This window comes from Podarcis raffonei, chromosome 10 (assembly GCF_027172205.1).
Source record: "Podarcis raffonei isolate rPodRaf1 chromosome 10, rPodRaf1.pri, whole genome shotgun sequence".
Lineage (NCBI taxonomy): Eukaryota > Metazoa > Chordata > Lepidosauria > Squamata > Lacertidae > Podarcis > Podarcis raffonei.
Genome location: NC_070611.1, coordinates 6,037,582 through 6,058,681, shown reverse-complemented (window position 1 = coordinate 6,058,681; position 21,100 = coordinate 6,037,582). Strand labels below are relative to the sequence as shown.

Here is a 21,100-nt window from a genome sequence, read left to right as displayed (position 1 = left end):
TTGCTGATTTTTGCACTGAAAGTACATCTACAGCATCATCTGTTTATTTGACTTTATACCCTTGTCCTGCTTCTGTTGCAGACAGTCCTTTCTCTGCTACAGTCCTTCAGTTGCTGTAGCCTCTTCTCCTTCCCCCTTTTTTAGCCTCCTCTGATCTAAATCTTAAGTCAATCTTCTGATTTAAAGCCTGTGTTTGTCTTATTATGTAGCAAAGAGGGCCTCTCCAGGCATCACTTTTAGTATGCATTCGTGATGTTCATAATGCTATTGGGGTGATCCTATGCAACCCTGTTTTTAACGCTACTTGCACCTGCAAAAGTTTTGGGGCAGTCATACTGTTTCATTTTCAATCACCACAAACCCTCTAATTTCCTGTGAAAAACCCGTAACTTTTCATATCACAAATTCCCTGTTCTTGTTTTGTCCTCCTTTTTTGTGCTACAGCCCCTCTGGACAGCAATAATGTGATGGCACTGGGGGAGCATTGCAGAACAACTAATAAAGCAGAATGAATCAATTCCTGATGCACAATTATTGTAGCAAGAAGATGTTGCAGTCAGAATACATCTGCAATAAAACACAAATCGGGAGAGGCCCTGTGAGAACCTCTCCATTTTAAGAAGCAGAGGGCACATGAAGCAAATCTAATGCTTGGGAAATGTTTCGGAAGTCTAAAGCTGAAATTAGGCAGGGCCAGAAAAACATGGTAAAGTGAAGCAGAGAAGCAAGCATTACTGTGCGAACCTTTGCAATTCAATAGTTAAGTATTCCAAGTCAACCTAGCCCCATATTTCTAGAAGGTGGACGTGGTTCATAAAAAGACACTCTCAGATGGATCATTCTTGAGATCAACTGAATATTGCAGTCCCTTGCTAAATCAATCCACATGTGACTTGTCAAAGGCTGAATGCAAGAGTTATACACATATGAAAGATCTATTAATCTTTGTTGACCAGGAACTGGTAATGGGGATAAAATTGCCCTAACTACCCCTATACAAACACAAACCACTTTAAGATAATAAAATCAAGGCTAATGAAAGGGGAAGGCAATGAATTTCTGTGTGAAACCAGCAAGCCAAAACAGAGGGAACAAAAATCTTAACTAGAAGGGAAGGGCAAAAAGCCTCTAGGCCAGGTGTGGTCAATGTAGGGCCCTCCAGATGTTGCCGGACTACAACTCTGATCAGCCCCCACCAGCACTGTCAATAGTTAGAGATGACAGGAGTTGTACTATACAGCATCTGGAGGGCACCATGTTGGCAATCCCTGCTCTAGGCTTACTAGCCCCGAGGGTGCGCCACACGGAAACATTAAGATTTTTTAAAAATATACACTAGGCTGAATTATTTAGACATCTATATATTTAGCATATGTTCCAGATATCCAGGTTATTTTAGGCTCTAGTTCAAAAGATGCTTTAAAATACCTATTTCCTTAATTTGATTCTCTTAGTACTAACCTCTGCAATATTTAATTGTTTCTTATCTAAGCCATTTGGTTGCATGGCACTGGAACCACTATTTGAGGGTATATTGCCATCACAGAAGCATAGATGCTTCTATGGCGTAGAATAAAAAAAAGGCTTTTAAGTGCTGCAGAGGTTAGTGCTGAGTGAATCCGATTTAGGATGTATGCTTTCCACTGGCTGAAAGGTCAGGATAGTCACTGTTAAGTATATGCTAGCAGAAAAAGCATAACTGTCCTAAGATATAGAAATAACACCTCCATTGTTGCACCACATGAAAAGCAGGATGTGTACTATGTAGTCTCTGCATTGTTAATGCAGACCAAAGGGAAGGTGTGTCTATGCCAGTGAGATTCTTTTGAAATTCTAGTGGGGTTATTTGACTCCAGCTCCCATCAGCAAGGCCAGTGATCACAGATGATGAGAGTTGCAGTCCAACAACAGCTGAATGGCAACAAATTTCCCCTCTCTGTTCTAGAGACTAAGGAAGGAGCTAAACCCAAAAGAAAGGCAACTTTATCAACTCATGCAGTACTAAGAGCTAATTAAGGCATCTTCAAAAGGCAAATAGGAAAAGTACTTATGTAGGGGCAAGAGGAGCCAGAAAAAGTAGGAAAATACTGTCCTGGTAAAGAAAGACAAAACTTTAAGAGGGACTGCATGGTTAAAAATTTCTTTACTAGATTCAAATTGAACTTGAAAACCTGTAGCTCATACTAAAAAATACAGATAAAATTACAGGTATGTGCTCAACTTTGTAATGTTGTAAATAATAATAATCACACACAATTGAATAAAGCAATTAATTGATTACACTTTCTTTGGAGGGTTTTTTAAAATAAAAATATTTCCTACTCCATACTATTGAGGCATCTGATCAAGGCCTGTATTTTAAAATAAGCTTAAAGATTTGCAAATTTTTCATGCCAAGCAGGAAAGCAGGTGGCTAGGACTTTGGCAGCTGTTTATCCTCTTGGACAAAGGGCCCCTCTGATTTATAGCAGTCATAAAAGGGAAATACAAAGTCATAAAAGGGAAATGCAGGCTGAGAGCAAAGGTTACACTGACCCTACATATTACAGAATACAATCAAGTTGCAAAAACACTAATTAACAGAAAATAATACCATGTGCCTCCCATCAGACAAAGAGCCATATTTTAATAGGGTTTTAAGGGCTAATGAGAAAAGCATCTGGCTGGCAAAAGGGGGGGTAATCTAAAGAGCTTTTTTAAAGCTGTTTCTTTTTAAACTGAGTTCCTTTTTTTACTCTGCAAAGGTCTTTTCCTTTTAAAAAGTTATGTATGATATTGTATGATGTAGTCTGAATGCAGTAGGCAAAGGAAAGTAAGAAATGTTAGATTCTTATGTTAGATTCTTATTTCATTGATGGTGTGTGAGAAGGTGAACCCAAGATCTATGTTAAGATAAAACATAAATACCACGCCATCTGTTTTAGCCTGTTTTAGAAATTAGGGGCAAAAGGTGATCTGGTAATTAAGGTGCCTTGTCGAGGCTAATGTAAGATATATGGCTACTTGTCTGCCATTTATGGATAGAAGGAAATATAGCTCTTTGTCTCCCATAAAAGGTAATAGGAAATGGGTGTATCTTTTATGATTAGTTCTAGCAAACAGCCAATAGGATTTTCAACCAGGCTGATTGGACAGAGGCAGCCAAGGGAGGAGCAAGGGGGCTGGATTGAGGAAATATAAGTGCTGGTCAACAGGGCTGAAAGGCAGGCAGAGCTTTTGATAAACATATACCACTGTGCCTCTCATTTATTTGTCTGACAAATAAATTATTATTTTAATTTCTCTATTGCTGTGTTGAATATTTCATTCCAGCTAAGCGTTAACCACAAGCAGGGTGCTACACTATGAAATATGGGTTGGCAGATAAAAGATACCAATCTAATCTAAAGGTCATTTTATCACCTTTAAGATGAGTTTCCAAGATAGCTATGTTTCACAGAAGTAGAATTCTGCACTCCTCACTACGCTGAAAATACTCGTACTGCACTTCTAAACGAGTTGCCTAGGGACCAAGCTGGCTGTTATAGCTGCAAATCTACCATGTTTAACAGAGATCAGTCCCAAGCACGTAGAAAGATGGGGTAGCCCGCGGGTCAGCGAATCAACCGCTCCCCCAGTCACGGCTTACCTTTGCCATACATAGTCCTGCCTCCAAAAGCATTTCTTCCAACTAGAAGACGAATATCTGCTATCTGAGATTGGCTGGTTGGGAAAGCTAAGCTGCGCTACTTTTCTATGAGTTCTCTTTGCTATTAAAAATGCCCCACCCTATGTTTGGGACAGATATTGAGATCTGATTTAAACATGACACAAGTTATGGGTAAAACACTGATCTATGGAACTGTCCTGTCCATACAGCTACAAACATGGTTTTTTTCCTGCTTTTTGTTGCAATTCTACAGACTTTGTTTGCCTCTTACTTTCAAATCCACAATTTCCTCTGTTTTCATCAAAAGAGGCACTTGCCAGAGGGGTAGCCATGTTAGTTTCTTGTTGCAGAAACAGCAGAGTCTTGGGACATTTTAAAGAGGAACAAATAAATTGTATTTTTTTAACAAGTTACAAACTAATCCTAATCAGGGTTAAATCCAAACAAGACAATTAATCCACTAAGCAAATGTTTTAAAAGCCACAATGTTACAGTGAAATGCAGCTATGCCTATTTTACTCAAAAGTAGGTCCCACTTTGTTCAAGGGTATTTACTCCTTAGTAAGTGTGTATATTAGCCTATAGTTTATATCTCATGAATGCTTAATGATTACCATCCCCATCCTTTCTACTCTACGGCCAAGACCTCCACTCAAGGGTCAGAATTTGCACAGAGGATTAGAAATCAGGATTTTGACAAGACTTGCAATAGACACACAGGACCTAGAGCAGAATATGCTCATTCGGAATGCAAAAACATGAGCTTCTTTGAGAGAGTGGAGCTTAATCCGGAATAGACTCTAATTGAGGCAAAATCAGGACTAAACTGAAACTTCCTTGGACTGAATTAATTCAGGCTCACTGCAAGGCAAGATAAGGGTCCAGGATAGATAAAATGGACATAGAATTTTCAGGGGGGGAATTCTGAAAGTATCCCCACAAGGACATGAGGAACAACTAGTATTTCATAACCTTGTTTCATCTAACTTTTGGAATTTTAAAACATGTAGATTATACTGAAGTAGCAAAACTATCTGCATTTTTTTTTTTTGAGGCTAGCTAATCCCAGATGAATTATTTAGCATAAGCTACTTTCGCTCTTTTTTAAAAAAAAGAAAGAAAAAGAAGCTGCTGCATTGATTTATTTCCCCTAGACATTAGCAGACTGCTCTGTTAGAAATGCTGAAATGTAAATTATTTCTAGCCTCAAAGAAAATGACAAAGCCTGGGCTTTAAGACTCACACGTGGAGTCTCTGATTTCTCCCCATTTTGAAAATTCATACATTGATTTTTTTTAAAAAAACACACCATAATAATTAGATATCTTAAATCCCTCTACTGTGCTAAAGCACAAGGCAGGGAATCATTTTATTTCTTTCAAGAGAAAAAAGATGTCACAATACTCAGTAAGCTGAATTCACACAATAACACTGTTACTTAAATAGAAATGTCTTCATTGCCTATAAAAAACTATGCTCTGTATAAATGAAGGCCCACGTGAAGAGAATATGGAATAGATTGATTTGGAATTAGCCTCACAAAATAGTCAAAAGTATGCAGCATGTATGCACGAGAAAAGGGTGGGTAAAAATATAAGTCCCTGGGCAGATCTACACCATAAAGGATATGATGTCCCCCATTAACCTTCCCCTCACATAGTTACAATTCCTATCACTCTAAACAAGCTACAATTCCCAGGATTCTTTGGGAGACGCGTGCTTTAAATGTGCACTGAATGTACTTTAAATGTATGGTGTGGATGTCCTCCCCTGTTTCAAATTTTACCCCAGCCAGGAAGAATTCACCTGGTGTCCCTAGAGTGATCACTAAAAATGCAACATGTAGATAATAACACTGGCCTACCTTGCAGGGCTCTTGCTAGGATTATGTAGCTAGTGGGTTGCATCCAATGTTAGATATACCCAGAGTAGACCCACTGAAATTTAATTCATAGAACTGTAGAGTCAGAAGGGTCCCTGAGGTTCATCTAGTCCAGCCCATGGTCATCCCTGGGTGGGCTTGAACCACCAACCTTCTGGTTGACAGCCAGACACACTGACCTATCGCACCACTGGAGGACATCATTAACAGGACCAACTTAGGTCCCTTAATTTCAATGAGTCTACTGTGACTAGAAATTAGATACAACCCAATGGGTGTGAAGCATTTTGAAAAAAGGAAAAAAGGAACACTAAGATAAACATTATTATTTTCCCAGATCTGTCTCTCTGTGTCTGTCTCAAACAAAAATTCTTCTTCTTATGACTTTTGGTTTTGTTTTGTTTTTTACAGTGGTAAATCGATGATTTTCTGAAAAGTTTTTCAAAAAATTCTTTTGGATTAAGTGTGCCAATATATCTGTGCGGAGTCTGCCAAAAATAACTATGGAACTAAATGGAGAGGTGAAAAGCTGACACTGGAACAGTGCTGCTTTAGCATTTGTTTTCACTTATGTGAGATTACTACTCAACAGGAGTTTTTGAAGCAATGCTTGGTTTGACACCACAGATCGCAATTTTACACTTACATCCACACAGCAAGGACTGTCAACGTTGCCGTACATCAGGAATGGGGAACCTGTGGTACTCCAGATGCTCTTGATTACAACTCCCATCCCCCTGGCCATCAGTCATGGTGGCTGGGGCTGAGTTGGAGACCAGCAACATCTTGAGGAGCAGAAATTCCCCATCTCTGCTTTATATGGTGGGAAGCTATGAGATAGAGGCAAGGTGGAAACACACGTCACCTGCTTGTCTATTGGGCTTTTGAACATCATGGGATTAAACATCATTGTAACTCTCTACCGCTGCAACAACCTTTCAATTAGCTGAATTGAACCCCACTGGCAGTTGCTGCCTCAAAATGTGCACCAATCACAGCTATCTGGATCTAAGGAGGAGGCATGAAGAAAGTTTTCATGCTTTTGGAATGATAAAGGAATTTATCACAAAGAAACGCTACATCTAATATCTCTATCACAAAAATGATTTCACTTGTTTCATAGAATAGTATCTCATTTTATTTCTGTTATTGCCACAAAATATTGTTCTGAGGTTACAAATCACATCATCTACACAATGTACGCCAACAAAAGCTCGGAGGCCCAACAGGGAGATTAAAAAGAATATTACACATGCTGTGTGGACCACAAGAAAAGACATTCAACATATTTAGCTAAATCTTACATACACCCTTATACACAAGCACAACATTTTCAGTTAGAAAGTCAGGTATTCCTAATGGCATCTCACTGTAAAGTGTCATCTAAGCTAGGGAAAGGAACTTGTGCTTCTCCAGAGGTTGTTCAACTCCAACTCCCATCACTGCTGACCACTGGTCATTTTGGAGTTAGAGCCCAACAACTTTTGGAGGGTCACAGCTCCCCCTTCCTTGATCTAAGCCAATCTCATCAGATAGGCAAGATTGGGTTTGGGTGGTTCTTGGGCAATATGCTTTGAATCCAAAAATCAACAGGAATCCTGCTTCCCTTTAAGCTATTGCCTCTCTCTCTTCCAAATGAGCATTAAACCAGTATCCCACTGTGATGATTGGATATGCCTCCAAAATTTGCCATTTCCCCCAGTGATCCATAACAAAGAAATTCCAGGGACTCCACACTCAACGTTGTACAAGACTTTCAACAAGGACAAAAGTTCAGATCCTGACCAATATCCAATGTAAGCAATTGCTTTCTGCATAACTAAATAGCTTTGCTACTTCATATGGAAATAAATGTTCAAATTTTGTCCTAAAGCTATTCTTGGCAGTTTCATAATAGCTACAGAATTAAAACAGCACACTATAGCCTTAGTTTGCATACAGAGGCTTTAATGTGTAGTTCCAATATTTTATGTAACAGGAATGCCAACATCTACATATGCATAAATGAATATTTCTGTCTAATAAAAAGCATTATTCGGAGATGTGTTTCCTCTTACTGTGTGCAATGCAACCCTCAATAATGCTAATGGAAGTTAACTTAGGATATATATATCCCCTTGATAGCTGGCCCTTCAATTTATTTACAAAATTGCCACTTAAGTTTAGTATATACTTCTTAAGCAAATGTCTGGAGGCTGTGCTACCATTATTAGTTATAAAAACAGCTATATCCACTAATTTTAAAGCCTGTCATGAAACATATAGGAAAATTACATATCTAACACAAAAGCAATATTATACAAAAGTACATAGCACAAAGAAACTTGTAACAAGGGGTGACATTTCTATATTGCTACTTTATGAGTGCAATTAACATAGTTTTTGTTGTCACTGTTTATTATCACTAAAAAATACTCATTCTTGTCTTCAACAAATTAAGACTCCCCACAATGATCTAGATTTCCCTATCTCTAATTCAGAAATATGAAGCAATTGCAAACTGCTCTACAGAGATGCACAACAAAATATGAAAGCTATTAATACAAATGTTAGGGTGCTTAGACGTGAATAAATAAACATGAGCAAATGTTTATATCAGTTCACATAGGTGTATATTTGTTCCAGTGGTATAGAAGGTGGTTGACACACAGTATTTATTTTATTTATTTATGAAATCTGCATACTGCCCTTTGTCCGAAGATCTCAGAGCAGTTCACAGCATAACATTGGACATTCTGGAAACATTTGCACCACTCAGTCTCTTTACACTCAAAAGATTTCCAGAGAACCTTCATGTGTGAAACTGAAATTGTTTTGATGCTGAGCTTGCTAAGATTCTGATAGAATCTTGAGATGCAAAGCCATGAAAAGACAAGGAGAAAAGTTAAGTGTGGTTAGTTAGAGGCTATGGGATAAATGATCAGTGGCACTAGGGCACGGCATATTCCGAGGAAAGAGAAATGCTTATGCAGTCGGATGCTAGAAATTGGAGAGGCAACAGAAGGCATGAGAAGGAATGAGGAGCAAAATGGGAGAAGAAGCAACAAAGATGGTTGGACATGGTTCAAGCAGGTCACAGAAATGTCTTTTTTCAATAACCTATTCACATTTTTAAATTGAGAACATGGGCTTGACATGATCTATGCAAGTCCCACAGCAACAATGCAGACCAAATCTGTGAGGTAGCTGTCTGGGCCCATTCAGGGATAGGAGAGGACATACACCAATAACACACCAGGTACCATAGACGGGAGCTTTATTGACTAACAAAAGCAGGTGGGGCTAGTCAAGGCCTTCTGACCCTGCAGGCCCTGCTGGGGCATACAATGGGAGTTCTCCAGCTTCGAGGACCTAGCATGGTGCAAAACCATGTGACTGGGACAGCTGGTAACCTAGCTAGGGCTGGGAGCTGGTTGCGACCTCAGGGCCTCCATTGGCTGGGTCCTCCTTTATACTTAAAGCCTGCCCCATCACATTTCCATCAAGTTGTGACTATGCATATAAGATGCCTAACAACTGCTTACTACCCACTGAAAGGAAGCCAAAACCTCCACACCAAGGGCCTTGGAATTTGCTTCTTGGGAAGGATAGACTATCTGCCTTACTGCGTGTGTTCAGGAGGAACTGACATCCTAAATATACTTGGTAGGACACAGTGAGACTTACTTCTAGGTAACCATGCACAGGAGGGGCATTAAAAAGTATTTTTACTAGGTCCAAGGTGACCCTGCAAGCATTTCTGTAGTATTACCCTTTTGTATATGCTCTTGTTGCTGTCCTCCTCCTCCTCCCCCTATTATTATTATTATTATTATTATTATTATTATTATTACTATTACTACTATTACTTTTCTTGTTTTGTATACTTGCTGTAAGCTGGTGGGTATCTAGTTTTGAGTGGAAGAGAGGGATAAAAATGTTTGAATCAACAGATAAATAAATAGCTTGGCCCATGTTTATTACACTTCCACACAGGAGCTGAAAGTTGTGTCGTTGTAACATAGCTTTCCCCAACCTGATGCCCTCCAACTCCCACCAGCCCCGGAGAGCATGGCCAATGATCTAGGATGACGGGGGCTGCAAGGTTGAGGAAGGTTGCTCTAATAGATATGGCTTGCCACAGGAGGCAGTGCATGGCAGAGCCTGGGTGCATGTACAATTATACCCCCCCATGCACTTAATGTTTAGCTTTGTGGAAAACAGGCTTTTGTCAAGTAATCTAACCAGGGGGTCCTTTATTCACCGCATTAATGATTATAATAAGCCTCAGGTGATGTGCGCAATCTCCAGTTCAGAAAACCTATGTTCCATTTTACGTCAATTGTACATAAAACACTACAGCTTTCTATTGTCGGCTCCCAAGAAATGTTGACAGTCTATAGATGTACAATATCACTGCTTTAGTTACAACAGTGTAAAGGGGAAAAGTATTTCATAGACAACTATTTGGGATCGGGTTTTTTAAAGGCACTAACTATGCAATCCAATGCATGTCTACTCAAAAGTAATCCCCACTGAGGCACCAATAAAAAACACATGCACCAAAGAATATTTTTTTTAGGTACCAAATTTTTATTACTATGTTAAATACCAGGGATTAAACAGCTTCACCATGGCTTCAGTCCAAGGCCCAATTACCTGGCAGTAAACCCCACTTAACTCAGTGGGATGTACTACTGACTAGACATGTATAGGATTGCACTGTTAAAAACAGAGAAAGATTAGTAAAAGTTCAAAATTCTACATTTGAGTAAAATATATCTTAAACAGAAAACAGAAAAAAATGTCAGGAGCTAACTTGGAAGAGCAACAGTTAAAATCCAAAACCAGTAATGGTTTCAATAAACCAAAGCTTCATTCTTCATATGTTCGTCTCTTCAATTTTTAAAAAAGATGGTTGCTTTAAACCACTATGCATTTGTTTTGCTATTCACTGCTTAAAATGCTGAAATTTGTCTTCCCTCCTTTAAATCATTTCTGATATTTGGTCTTGTTTAGGGGTCATTGACAGGACCAGAGCCTTTTATTCTAGATGTTTCAGTTATACAGTAGGATTGCAAGTTTTTACTTAGGTGATCACAGCTTTACGTGCTTGGCCAAAAAGAATTAAAAGTGGGGTGGAGGAAAGAGAGGGGGGAAACTGCCAGAAGGGGCCACCCAAGATGGTGCGAGGGCTTCCCAGGACCTGGAAAGCGAGGAGGAGAGCTAAAGAAACTCTTTCTACACCAGGTTTTTCTGGACACTGTGAAGTATTATGTGAGCTCTGGAGGCTCCCACATGATCTTCTGAAGGCTTCCAGAGCAAGCAATGGGAAAATCAGGCATGACAAGAGCATTTTTTTCAACCCTCCACATTGCTTCCCAGGCTCTGTGTGGGCTTTAGAGGGCTCTGTGAGATCTTGTAAAACCTAGGATGGCCCTGCAAATTTTGCACCAGCTCCAGAGGTGGTCCCAGCGGGGTTGCTCTGACTTTAAGTGATTTTGCCTTTACATATTACCTCCCGGAAAGTAATATCATGCAAGATGCGATCCTACTGTACATCTGATTAAATTCACTGCTTCACACTAGTCCTACACACACACACATGACATGTGTGTAGGATGAACGTGTGGCTTTGTCCTGCACCTACATGCATAATATTAGCACAGAGCCTACACATGTACCAAGTGAATGTACACAAGCTGTCCACAAGGAATCTAACTGCATATGTGAGGGCAGGGAAAACGGCCTATGAGCACAATTCTGCTCTCCGCCAGTCCCTTATGCATAATTAGTGTACGCACATGTGATGTGAGTACAGGATTCTAAAACATTGAAACAGTAAGAAAATCCTATCCTATGCCTAGATGTGCAAAAGGGTAACCTTTATTAATAGATAACAGATTCATATTCAAATGAGCACGATCTCCCCATACTAAACACATCCTCTCTAGATACAAACTGTTTGGAGAAATTGACTCAGTAGCAGTGATGTAATGCAATCAAAATATAGGGTAAGAAATATTATTATTATTATTATTTATTGAATTTATATACCATCCTATACCCAGAGGTCTCATCAATGCTCCCCAGCATAGATTTAATTCAGAATTCATACTGAATTATACTGAGAAATTCAAAGCAAACCTAATACACGTATTTAAGTGGGTTTCTTAAATCAAATGCTACTCATTCAAACATTCCTCTGCTTCTTCATAAATAAGTATTCTTCATTTCAATGACTTTATTGAGCCCAGTGCGGCAGGGAATCGTCCAGGAGGGATCATGGTTTAAAGGGAAGGGGTGAAACTCCCTCTCTTAATACACACAAATATATAGAAAGGCAGAAGGACTGCCATCCTAGTTTCTTATTAAATCACATACGTTTTTGCTTGCTACTATTGGTTTCTGGAAAAAAGTGCTGAAAAAACATTTTCAATTTTACAACTGCAATGAAACTTACAAGTTTTCTCAGCTCTACATACATATTACTATTTCATCTCTTTTGGGTAGTCTTTTCAGTCAATTTTAATTCCACAGGGTAACTTCTAATTAAATCTAATCTGTAGTAATTGTTCATAAAAGTCTTGTAGATATAAGTAATCATATATTTATGCCACAGGGAGAACAATCAGATATGTAACTAAATCTCTTAATACGGACTCTGTGAGATATTAGATTTTCCAACTCAGAGAACACTCTCAGAATCAACTGATATATCTGATACATCTGAACATGTTGTGGGTGAATTTACAACCTGCTTCATATGAACCATGTACTCTTGGTTGAGTGGATCATTAGGTCTCTTGATCCAATCTGCATATGGGAGTTACACTTAAATACTGCAACACTATACATCTTGTAACATTCTACGTACAAACATCATGCATAAACAAAACAAACGAACAAAAAACAACAAGAAGAAGCTGGGACACACAATAACACCTACATTTTCCACTTACAAAGACAAAAATTCTAATGAGTGTTAAATGTCTCAAAACATAACAGAAGGGCAATTTACACTATAATATCACATTTTGCCTACATGCCTCAGTAGGTATACATTTTTTCCTTCCAGATTTAGGAAGAGAACTTTCTTCCACACAGTGACATAGCAAACATATTTTAGATCCTTTCATACATATTATTGTAATTGTGCAGGCTTTCTAGACTTACCTCCTCTATGGATAATCAAAGAAGTCTCACTTCCAACTGGACATTCTTTAAGTATATCCACTACTTCTGCATGGCTCATGTTCTGTACATTCTGCTGGTTGATCTCAACAATGAGGTCACCTTCACATAAACCAGGGCACCCCTGAATGTCTAGAATTTGCTTCACCCTCTGTCCTGTGGGACTGTCTGCTATAGTGAAGCCAAAGCCCTGGGCCCCTTTCACAATGGTTAAGGTCATGAGTTCAGCTTGCGTGGCCCCAGAAGAAGCCATTGATACATTATCATCATGAACAGGTGGTGGGAATGTGCTATCAAGCTGACTATCTGCTGGAATGGAGTGCAAGGAATGTGGTGGCCGATCTGTTACATCTGGAACAGACTGAGAAGTTCTAGAAATGTATTCCAAATAAGTTTCATAGTTATGTCTTCCATTTACTACTACTGGAGGCCTCTCCATGACTGCAAGTGGTGGCACCATGCTGTTGGCAGGATCTTCAGGATCAAAGGGCAGAGGGTATCCACGACATAGCACCAGGTTGACACTCTGACCAATGGGAACAGACTGGAAGAGTTTGACTACATCTGCGTGAGTATGCCCAAGGACACAAACTTCATTAATATAGACAATGACATCACCTAGAAAGAGAAAAAAATAGTGATATGAGATAACTTCAACTACTCTTGAATTTAAAAAAGTGAATCAGTTTGGGATCTCCAAAAGGGATCACCATTTTGCTGCAGCTGTTGACACAATAACGTATGCCGGCCTGAAAAAATAATGTTAGCAGCTGAAAAAGTGGCATGGATTTACCTCAAGTTTTGAAATATTTCCAAATTAAAAATAAATCACAGAGGCTACTAGGAACAGAGAACTTTTCATCTGTTGTGTACATAGAACTGGAGTTTTTGTTCTCCCGTAGACACAAAGAAAAGCTATATCGTCTTTATTTTCCAATTTCCTAGGGAAACTGTTATTTAAAGTTGGATCCTTTTCTTCTAAACACATTTGTGAAACAGGATTTATTTATTATTTTGCATGTGACATGTTTTCAGTCATGTTTATTTTCAGAAAGGTTGTAGCATTTAACCTCCTGCCAATATCCATTGCTTATTTTTTGTGTACACTGACTGCTGAACATATCTATAGTACATACTTCTAGTTTCCAGAGGACACTACAAGATCCATTTTTCTGTAGCCAATCCCTGTGATACCACTGCATATGTTCCAGATCATTGGACAGGGACATCCTGTAAGGATTTACAACAAGCATTTTTTTTAAAAAATCACACTACAAATCCAATAAAGTAAAAAGCCCGTTCAGCAAGGACAGAAAGGCACCCAGAAATGATCTGCTTCAAGACTGAGCCAGAAGAGACAGTGATAGAACACCACGTGCTGTTATCTAAAAAAATTGCAATATATCATCGATAATCTATAGTCCATCCTGGAAAATGATACTTGCCTCTCCCAAGTCCAGGGTGGTAGACCTGTCCTTACTTGCAGAGAGCTCCCTAATCTATAATGGATGCTCAACAACAACAACCCAATATACACAGGGACCAGACCCTGCAAGAAACCCGGATGCGCCAGTACCATCACATCAAAGGTGCATTCACTAGCTCATCCTGGACCTGCCAGCAATACCTTTTTGCATTACAATTAGATAAATGAACAACAATGGATACAAATTTGACAGGAGGAAAGGTTCTGATGGCCTCTCCCACAGTCTAGGAACACATTGGCGGCGGGGGGGGGGGGCGGTCTTGCCAAGGCACAAAGTCTAGTTCCACTCCTCTACCGCAATCCACCTACACTTGAATTTTCCATCTCATAATAGATCAAGTTTAAATGCTTGCGTTTGGGTCTTACTTTCCATCTCTGATTACTTTTTATCCATGAAGTTGTAGAGAGGTACAACAAATCTTAAGGGGGAGGGGACAACCTAAGGGGCAGATAACCCCTCACAAAACACTAAACAGTACGGGATGTTGAGACAATGAATGTGTGTGTCTCTGAGAGACAGAATAGAATGGAGAGGCTGGAAAATGAAGACAGAGACACATTCTTATATATAAAGGGTAGAAAGAGCCTTCTGGTGAAGGGTGGGTAATAAATCTAATACCACAACCACCACCTGGGTTGGTATTCAGTGAGCCATTCTATACAACAGGACAGAGGGAGATGGTGGAATTGTGGATTGTACCACTTCAGAAGGCAGGTGGGAGGTGGGTGCAGTCTTGCTTCGCTGCAAAGAAAATGCCCCATGTGTAGTATATTAGCACATCGGAAAGTTACAAGAAACCCGGGTTTGGGAATGGATGGTTTATTCTGTTCCTGGTCTATGTTGTTTCAATCCATTTTCTCTCAATGTGTTTGAATCCATTTTCTTTCAAAATTTGCCTTTCTAAAGATATATTTTCTTAAAACATGCATTTAAAAATGCATTTTGATATTTTTGGAAGTGAGGATTGCTCCTCAGCATAAGGAAAAGCTACATTCTAGTCTACACATTAGTCCAGATCTGGAATTTGCAAAGACAGTTTATCAAGCCAAGACAGTTTATCAGATAGAGGGCCCCTGTATATTTCTCTTGGCTCACTGAAAGCAACAGCAAAGAAAAGGCACAACTGTGTGCTTTTACAGATGAAGGTTGAATCAATTGCCAAAACGTGCCAATCATAACCTCTTAGGATATTGTGTCTATAAAAGCAGCAGACATCGATTGGGAGAGAGCTGTATACTGAACATGTTAGACCTTACCACTCTGCAATTAGCTTTAAAACAGATTTAATAAATGACATTTTTGCAGACATCTGTAGAATTAAATAGGCAACTGCAAAAGAAAGGACTCCTGAGAAATCTATAACACTATCTGTAGCTTTTTGTCTTTCTGAAGTGTTGTAACATCAAACTGGAAGGAGATTTTGGCAGCTTCGGTCATGCTGCAAGGGTGCCACTATGAGCTAAGCCATGGTTTGGCTTAGTGTGTCATCCAAACCAAGGTTCATGGTTTGTCTCATCCAAACCTTAGCTATTGCTTGTAGTTTTCCCGGGTTTAAATGACCTGCTAAACCAATCCATGGTTAGTTCACAATCACCACCATTGGTAGATTCTATCCTGTTCACTTTGTGCATCTGTTCTGAGCAGCTGTGAGCAACTGTAGCAAGCAAAGCATCAAAGCTATGAACATATGTTTCAAATTGGGAAAAATCTGAATTCTGATGTCTAAGTAAGCGCAGGGCAGTGGATCAGGGCAGTGCAACAATGGGCCACATCTGTAGGTCTAGAAAGGACTTAAATGTCTTTAAGGACACCAAAGGCAAAGTACATCATGGGATAATCTTATGGCAACTGAAAATGACTGCCTGATACAGACATGGCAGAGCTATTTGACAACTCAAAATATATAGTGATGGAGAATTGAGCCGTACTCACAGGGGGGATTTATCCAGATGGAATTCCTCTAGAAACACAACAGAAATTGGAGGAAGCTATTCACATGTGATAACTGCACTCAGGTTGTATTTTTATTTTTTTAAGTGTGTGTATAATAGCAAAATAGAAGGGCAATAATGTACTCCATTGCAATGTGTATTTATTTATATTTGAATTTTAGATTTCTTTTGTTAAGGGGCTGTAGAACCCAAAATGCTGCTGCAGTTTTGGGATAGTGGGGCTTGAGTAGGCATTTTCTACAGTGCCCCAGACAGTGGAATGCCCTTCCCTCCAAGATGTGTCTGGTCTCATCATGGTATACATTTTGATGTCAGCTCAAGACGCAGATTTTTTCACAGGGTTTTGGGGGTGGAGGATGGTATGTGATGTAATTGCACTGAGTGATGCGTAACCCAAACGCAGAGCGAACGGTGAGCTATAAATGCCTCTATATAAATACATAAAACAAATCATGGCATTTCTGAAAATAAAACTAGTTATCCACAACAGTGCTACACTAAGTGGGGCTCTTTGGATCAGTGCCAGTCCACAACCTGGCCATTGAGGGAAACAAAATGCTGGCGCACCACATCAGAGTTGTTGATCTACAATACCTTTGGTTAGTTCCCTCTGCTTGCTGACCCTTCAGGGCCTCTGTGGCTTAGAAGAAGGTTCGGTTAACTTTAAGCAGTTAAGCAGCCCAACTCTCTCTGTGTGTGTTTGCTGGTGGAACTGTCTTACCCCACCCTCATTTCTCCATAATACAGCACATCTCCTGCTGCCTTCCTGAAAATCCTTCAGAAATGTGGCCTGGAACAAGATACAAGCCCAGAGAGATTGCAGTAGGCTTATTAGAAATGTAAAAGTGTATTTGGTTAAATAAAATAAAAGAAACATAGCTGTTGAGCATGACAGGAAGTGGATATTTTTGATAAGGATCTGCCATTTTATATAGGTTTTTTTTTTACCGAGAGAGACTTAGTATAATTCTACTTTTACCCTGTGCACATGTTTTAATTAAAAAGCTGGCTTTTCAGAAAAAGAAAAAGTGCTTAACCAGCATGCATCCGGTAATTACACACAGGCAGATGTGGATTAGCCGGCGAGGCTATTTACATTTCCATTGTATTCTACATACAGCGGCATGATCTATTTAAATGAAAGCATTTAACTTTTTTTTTCAGGAAAGGAAGTATAAAATAAATTATGAGAATCTAAAGGCTTTGATTATTTGCTGATGTGGTAAACATGAAACAGCGGAGCTTAAAACTGCAAGGATAGCACTAAGAAGGGAATCCATAAAATGAATACCGAGTACAAAAAGCAGGCAGGTTTCTCTTTCGGGACCAGATGCTGTGCGGAGAACTGGTCTTAGGAGCTTGCACTGTGCCAAAGCGAAACGTATAATAAACATAAATAATGAATCCTTTCTCATCGAGACCACATGAAATAAGATCAGCTCTACTCACTGCAGAAGGTTTCTCTCTCGGTAGGTAAAATAAGCCACTCTGTTCTTGGCTTTGCATATGGAAGCCCTTTATCATAATAAAAAACCTGGAGCCAGTGAACTGCATGACAGGGCATCAGTGGATTTGAAGCGCATAGTGAAAATTGTCTTCCACACTTACTCTGCTATTTGGGAGCAGTGAAATATATTACTGCATGTGGAGAAACCCTTGCACACACACAAAATTGGGTTTTTAAAAGTAAAGAGGTCAAAATTTATAATACATTTGTGCTTCTGAGGATGCTGTATTTTATTTCTCCACACGAAGCTTCACATTTATCTAGGTAATGGCTCCCAGAAGCGGGGAAGTAGCTCTGCAAGCTTCTCAGCAGCCTAAAAGCTTAGCTATATGACAAAGCATGAGGTAACTACAAAGCAGCCACTGTTGCTGCCCAGGAAGACTGGCAGGGCGCCATGTGTCATCAGCCGGTGAATATCTTTGACTGCCTTCTTAACTGTGCTGCCCCACAATTCCGAACTCCCCTAAAAAATGGCTCCACGGGAAGGGAAAACAAGAAGTGGGGATAAGTGAACTGTTTTTATAAAGAGAGACAGGAAGGGATACTAATCCCACCACTTCAAAACACATCTACCTTTACCTGAAATTTTTGACCATATTTATGATGAAGATTTAAATTCTTATCCGGTTGAATACAAAGCCAGTTGTCTTCCAGTGGTTACGAAACAGGTCCATTATTGTAAAGGCCATGAAACTTAAAATATATGGCCTTAAATGAGCAATTTGTCAGTGGTTAAGACTCTGAACGAAGTCTGTGCCTCTGAGGGCAGAATGAGATGTTCCTGTTTGTCTGGCAGCCAGACCCTGCCAAGCGCTGGGTGCAGCTGCAGCTGAAGCCAGGAAAAGCACTGTGGCACATCAGCTAAAGCAAATCCACCAGAATGAGATGCCTAACCAAAAGGCATACATTCACTTTTTGCTTAGTAATTCAGTTCTGCCACTTTAGCTATTTCTTTACAGTATTGATATTGTGTCTTACAGTCATTGTAACTAGAGCTACCCAATAAAAAAACAGTGGGCTCTGGAAAACTGGTGTCAGGGAACTGCCATCGGAGCCTAGAGTGGAGGTAAGGCTCCCTAACGATGCAGGAGAAGGGACCAGCAGGGAGAGAGAGCAAGCTTCCTTTGAGGAAGGAAATAGGAGGGACACCAGGAAGCAAGGGGAGACTGCGGAGAGAGGGCTCCGAGACTCTTCCACAGAGAGCAGCGGGGAGAGCCCAGGACCTCCGTTGGGCACGCCCACTCTGCGCAGGAGACTTCCGCGTAGAGAGGCTAGGAGGAGACTTGGGGTCAAAGAGTTTTTATGTTGGAAGAAGTTCAGAAAATGCCCACTGACGGATTCTGCCAGCGACTGACACAGCCATGGAGAAAGGGCTGTCCAGCCAGGGAAAGGTTTAGCCAGGCAACGTTGCCTAGAGCTGCAGCACCCTTTACGCACAAGCAACCCCCAATTCCCTTTACAACTGGGGTTGCGTCATGCATGCTACAGATTTTTGTTTTTAAATAGCAAAGTCATTTCCATGAAGGAAATTATGTGAATCATTCTGGGTATGATCCTAAATGTGCATTAATCCCATGTACATGCTGCTATTTATATTTATGTGGGATTAACGTCACATCCAGGATTTGCAGGAGCCCCTAGAGGTGACTGTGTTGTGTGAAATTAGAGAAGGGTGAGATGGACTCAGGGAGCATGGATTTATCAATGGACATCAGTCATGATAGCTAAAGGGAGTAGCAGATGGCACAGTTGTACACTCCTGTTCTGACCTCCCTCTGGCTGAGTCACTGCTGCATACCAGGACGGAGAGGTTGGCATGGTGCAAATGCGCCAGCAGAGCAGCTCCAGTGTCCTGTCAGTGCTTCTGCAGCGAGCTGACCTTGCCACTGCCTCAATCCCTTCTCTTCAGCCTGGTATGCAGCAGTGACCTAGCCAGATGTTGGGCAGGTGAGCAGTGCAGCCCCTGTTGGAAAATTCCATTCCACCTTTAGTTGAAGACATGGAACTGTTGAATGTCACATGTCTGTTTACATACCAGCACAGCTTGCTGGGAACTCCCGTTGTGTGTATAGCTTTTCTCTCTGTCTCTCAGAGAAGACCAAGAGAGAGACGACATGTTTCTTTGTCCTGATTTATGATTAAGAAATCTGTGGTTGTAGTATGCTTCCACAAGCCTCACGCCTATTCTGTGTGCGCAGTTTGCTCTGCTGATATAGTGTGCCCTGGCTTTGAAGCCTGGGTCGCTTATTTACGATGGATCAGAGGTAGATGGGTTTTCGCAGTGGGGTGGCTGGAAGGAGACGACCCAGCTGGGGCTAGTCAGCTGGCCTTGCGACCCTCTGCATGCGACAGCCCCATCATGCTGTTTGCTGTGGCTAAATGGAACCTCAATGTGAAGAGGTAGCTAACTGCTAAATATCAGATGCCACAGACAAACAGACAAAGGTGCTGACTTACTAGTGGGCTATCCTTTATTGGAAAGAGAAATTTGATTAGCTGTGAGGAACCTGGGTGAGACAGTTAAAATGGGGATATCTGGCTAGCTGCATGTTGGTCTGATCCAACAAGAGAGTCACACTCAGAGTACATTCACTGAAATCAATAGAGTTAGATTAACCATGACTAATTCTATTTATTTCAGTGGGTCTACACAGACTTAGGATGCGGGTGACCTTGTGGTCTATACCATTGAGTCTCTTGGGCTTGCTGATTGGAAAGTGGGCGGTTTGAATCTCCACGATAGACTGAGCATCCGTTGCTCTGTGCCAGCTCCTGGCAACTTTGCAGTTTGAAAGCACGCCAGTGCAAGTAGATAAGTAGGTACTGCTGTGGTGGGAAGGTAAATGGCATTTCTGTGTGCTCTGCTTTCCATCACGGTGTTCCATTGCACCAGAAGTGGTTTAGTCATGCTGACCACATGACCCAGAAAAGCTGTCTGTGGACAAATGCCGGCTCCTTCGGCCTTAAAGCAAGATGAGCGCTGCAACCCCATAGTCACCTTTGACTGGACTTAACTGTCCAGGGTCCTTTACCGTTTTACCTTTTTATACAGACTTAGTTGCATACCACCCTACGTTCTTAAAAGCAATTCCAACCTGCTTAGCTGTAGCAAAACATGTGCAAAGAGCACAAAACATCCCTAGGCAAAACATCCAGTAATATGTTTTCATATTACTTTAAGCCTTTTAGAATTTCAAGGCACAGAGTTTATTTAAATTTTTCTATTAAAATAAAAAGGGTGTGTTTCTTGGTCACTTCAAATATAGCTTATTTATCTGTAAGATGAAAAACTAGTTTAAGAATTGATTCTACCTGGCTGAAAAAATGAGGGAGGCTTTAGAGAATGTGAGCAACAGTTAAGTCAGGTGCACATGGTCTCATACACCAAAAAATATGTAAAAGATTAAAAGCTATCTCCATTAAAAAAGAAATTGCCTATGTTAACATTAG

At 40.3% G+C, this 21,100-nt stretch overlaps 1 protein-coding gene across 26 annotated transcripts in view; it reads right to left on the bottom strand.

Annotated features, from left to right (window-relative positions):
* Window positions 1–21,100, bottom strand: part of MAGI2 (membrane associated guanylate kinase, WW and PDZ domain containing 2) — a 616,514-nt gene that overhangs the window by 120,049 nt on the left and 475,365 nt on the right. For 25 of the 26 annotated variants that reach the window (XM_053406400.1, XM_053406403.1, XM_053406409.1 and 22 more), the window contains one exon: window positions 12,687–13,322. The exons of the other annotated variant lie outside the window; for it this stretch is intronic. In XM_053406400.1, the coding sequence (XP_053262375.1) occupies window positions 12,687–13,322 (636 nt within the window). The remainder of the gene's footprint in view (window positions 1–12,686; window positions 13,323–21,100) is intronic. 26 annotated transcript variants of the gene reach the window in all.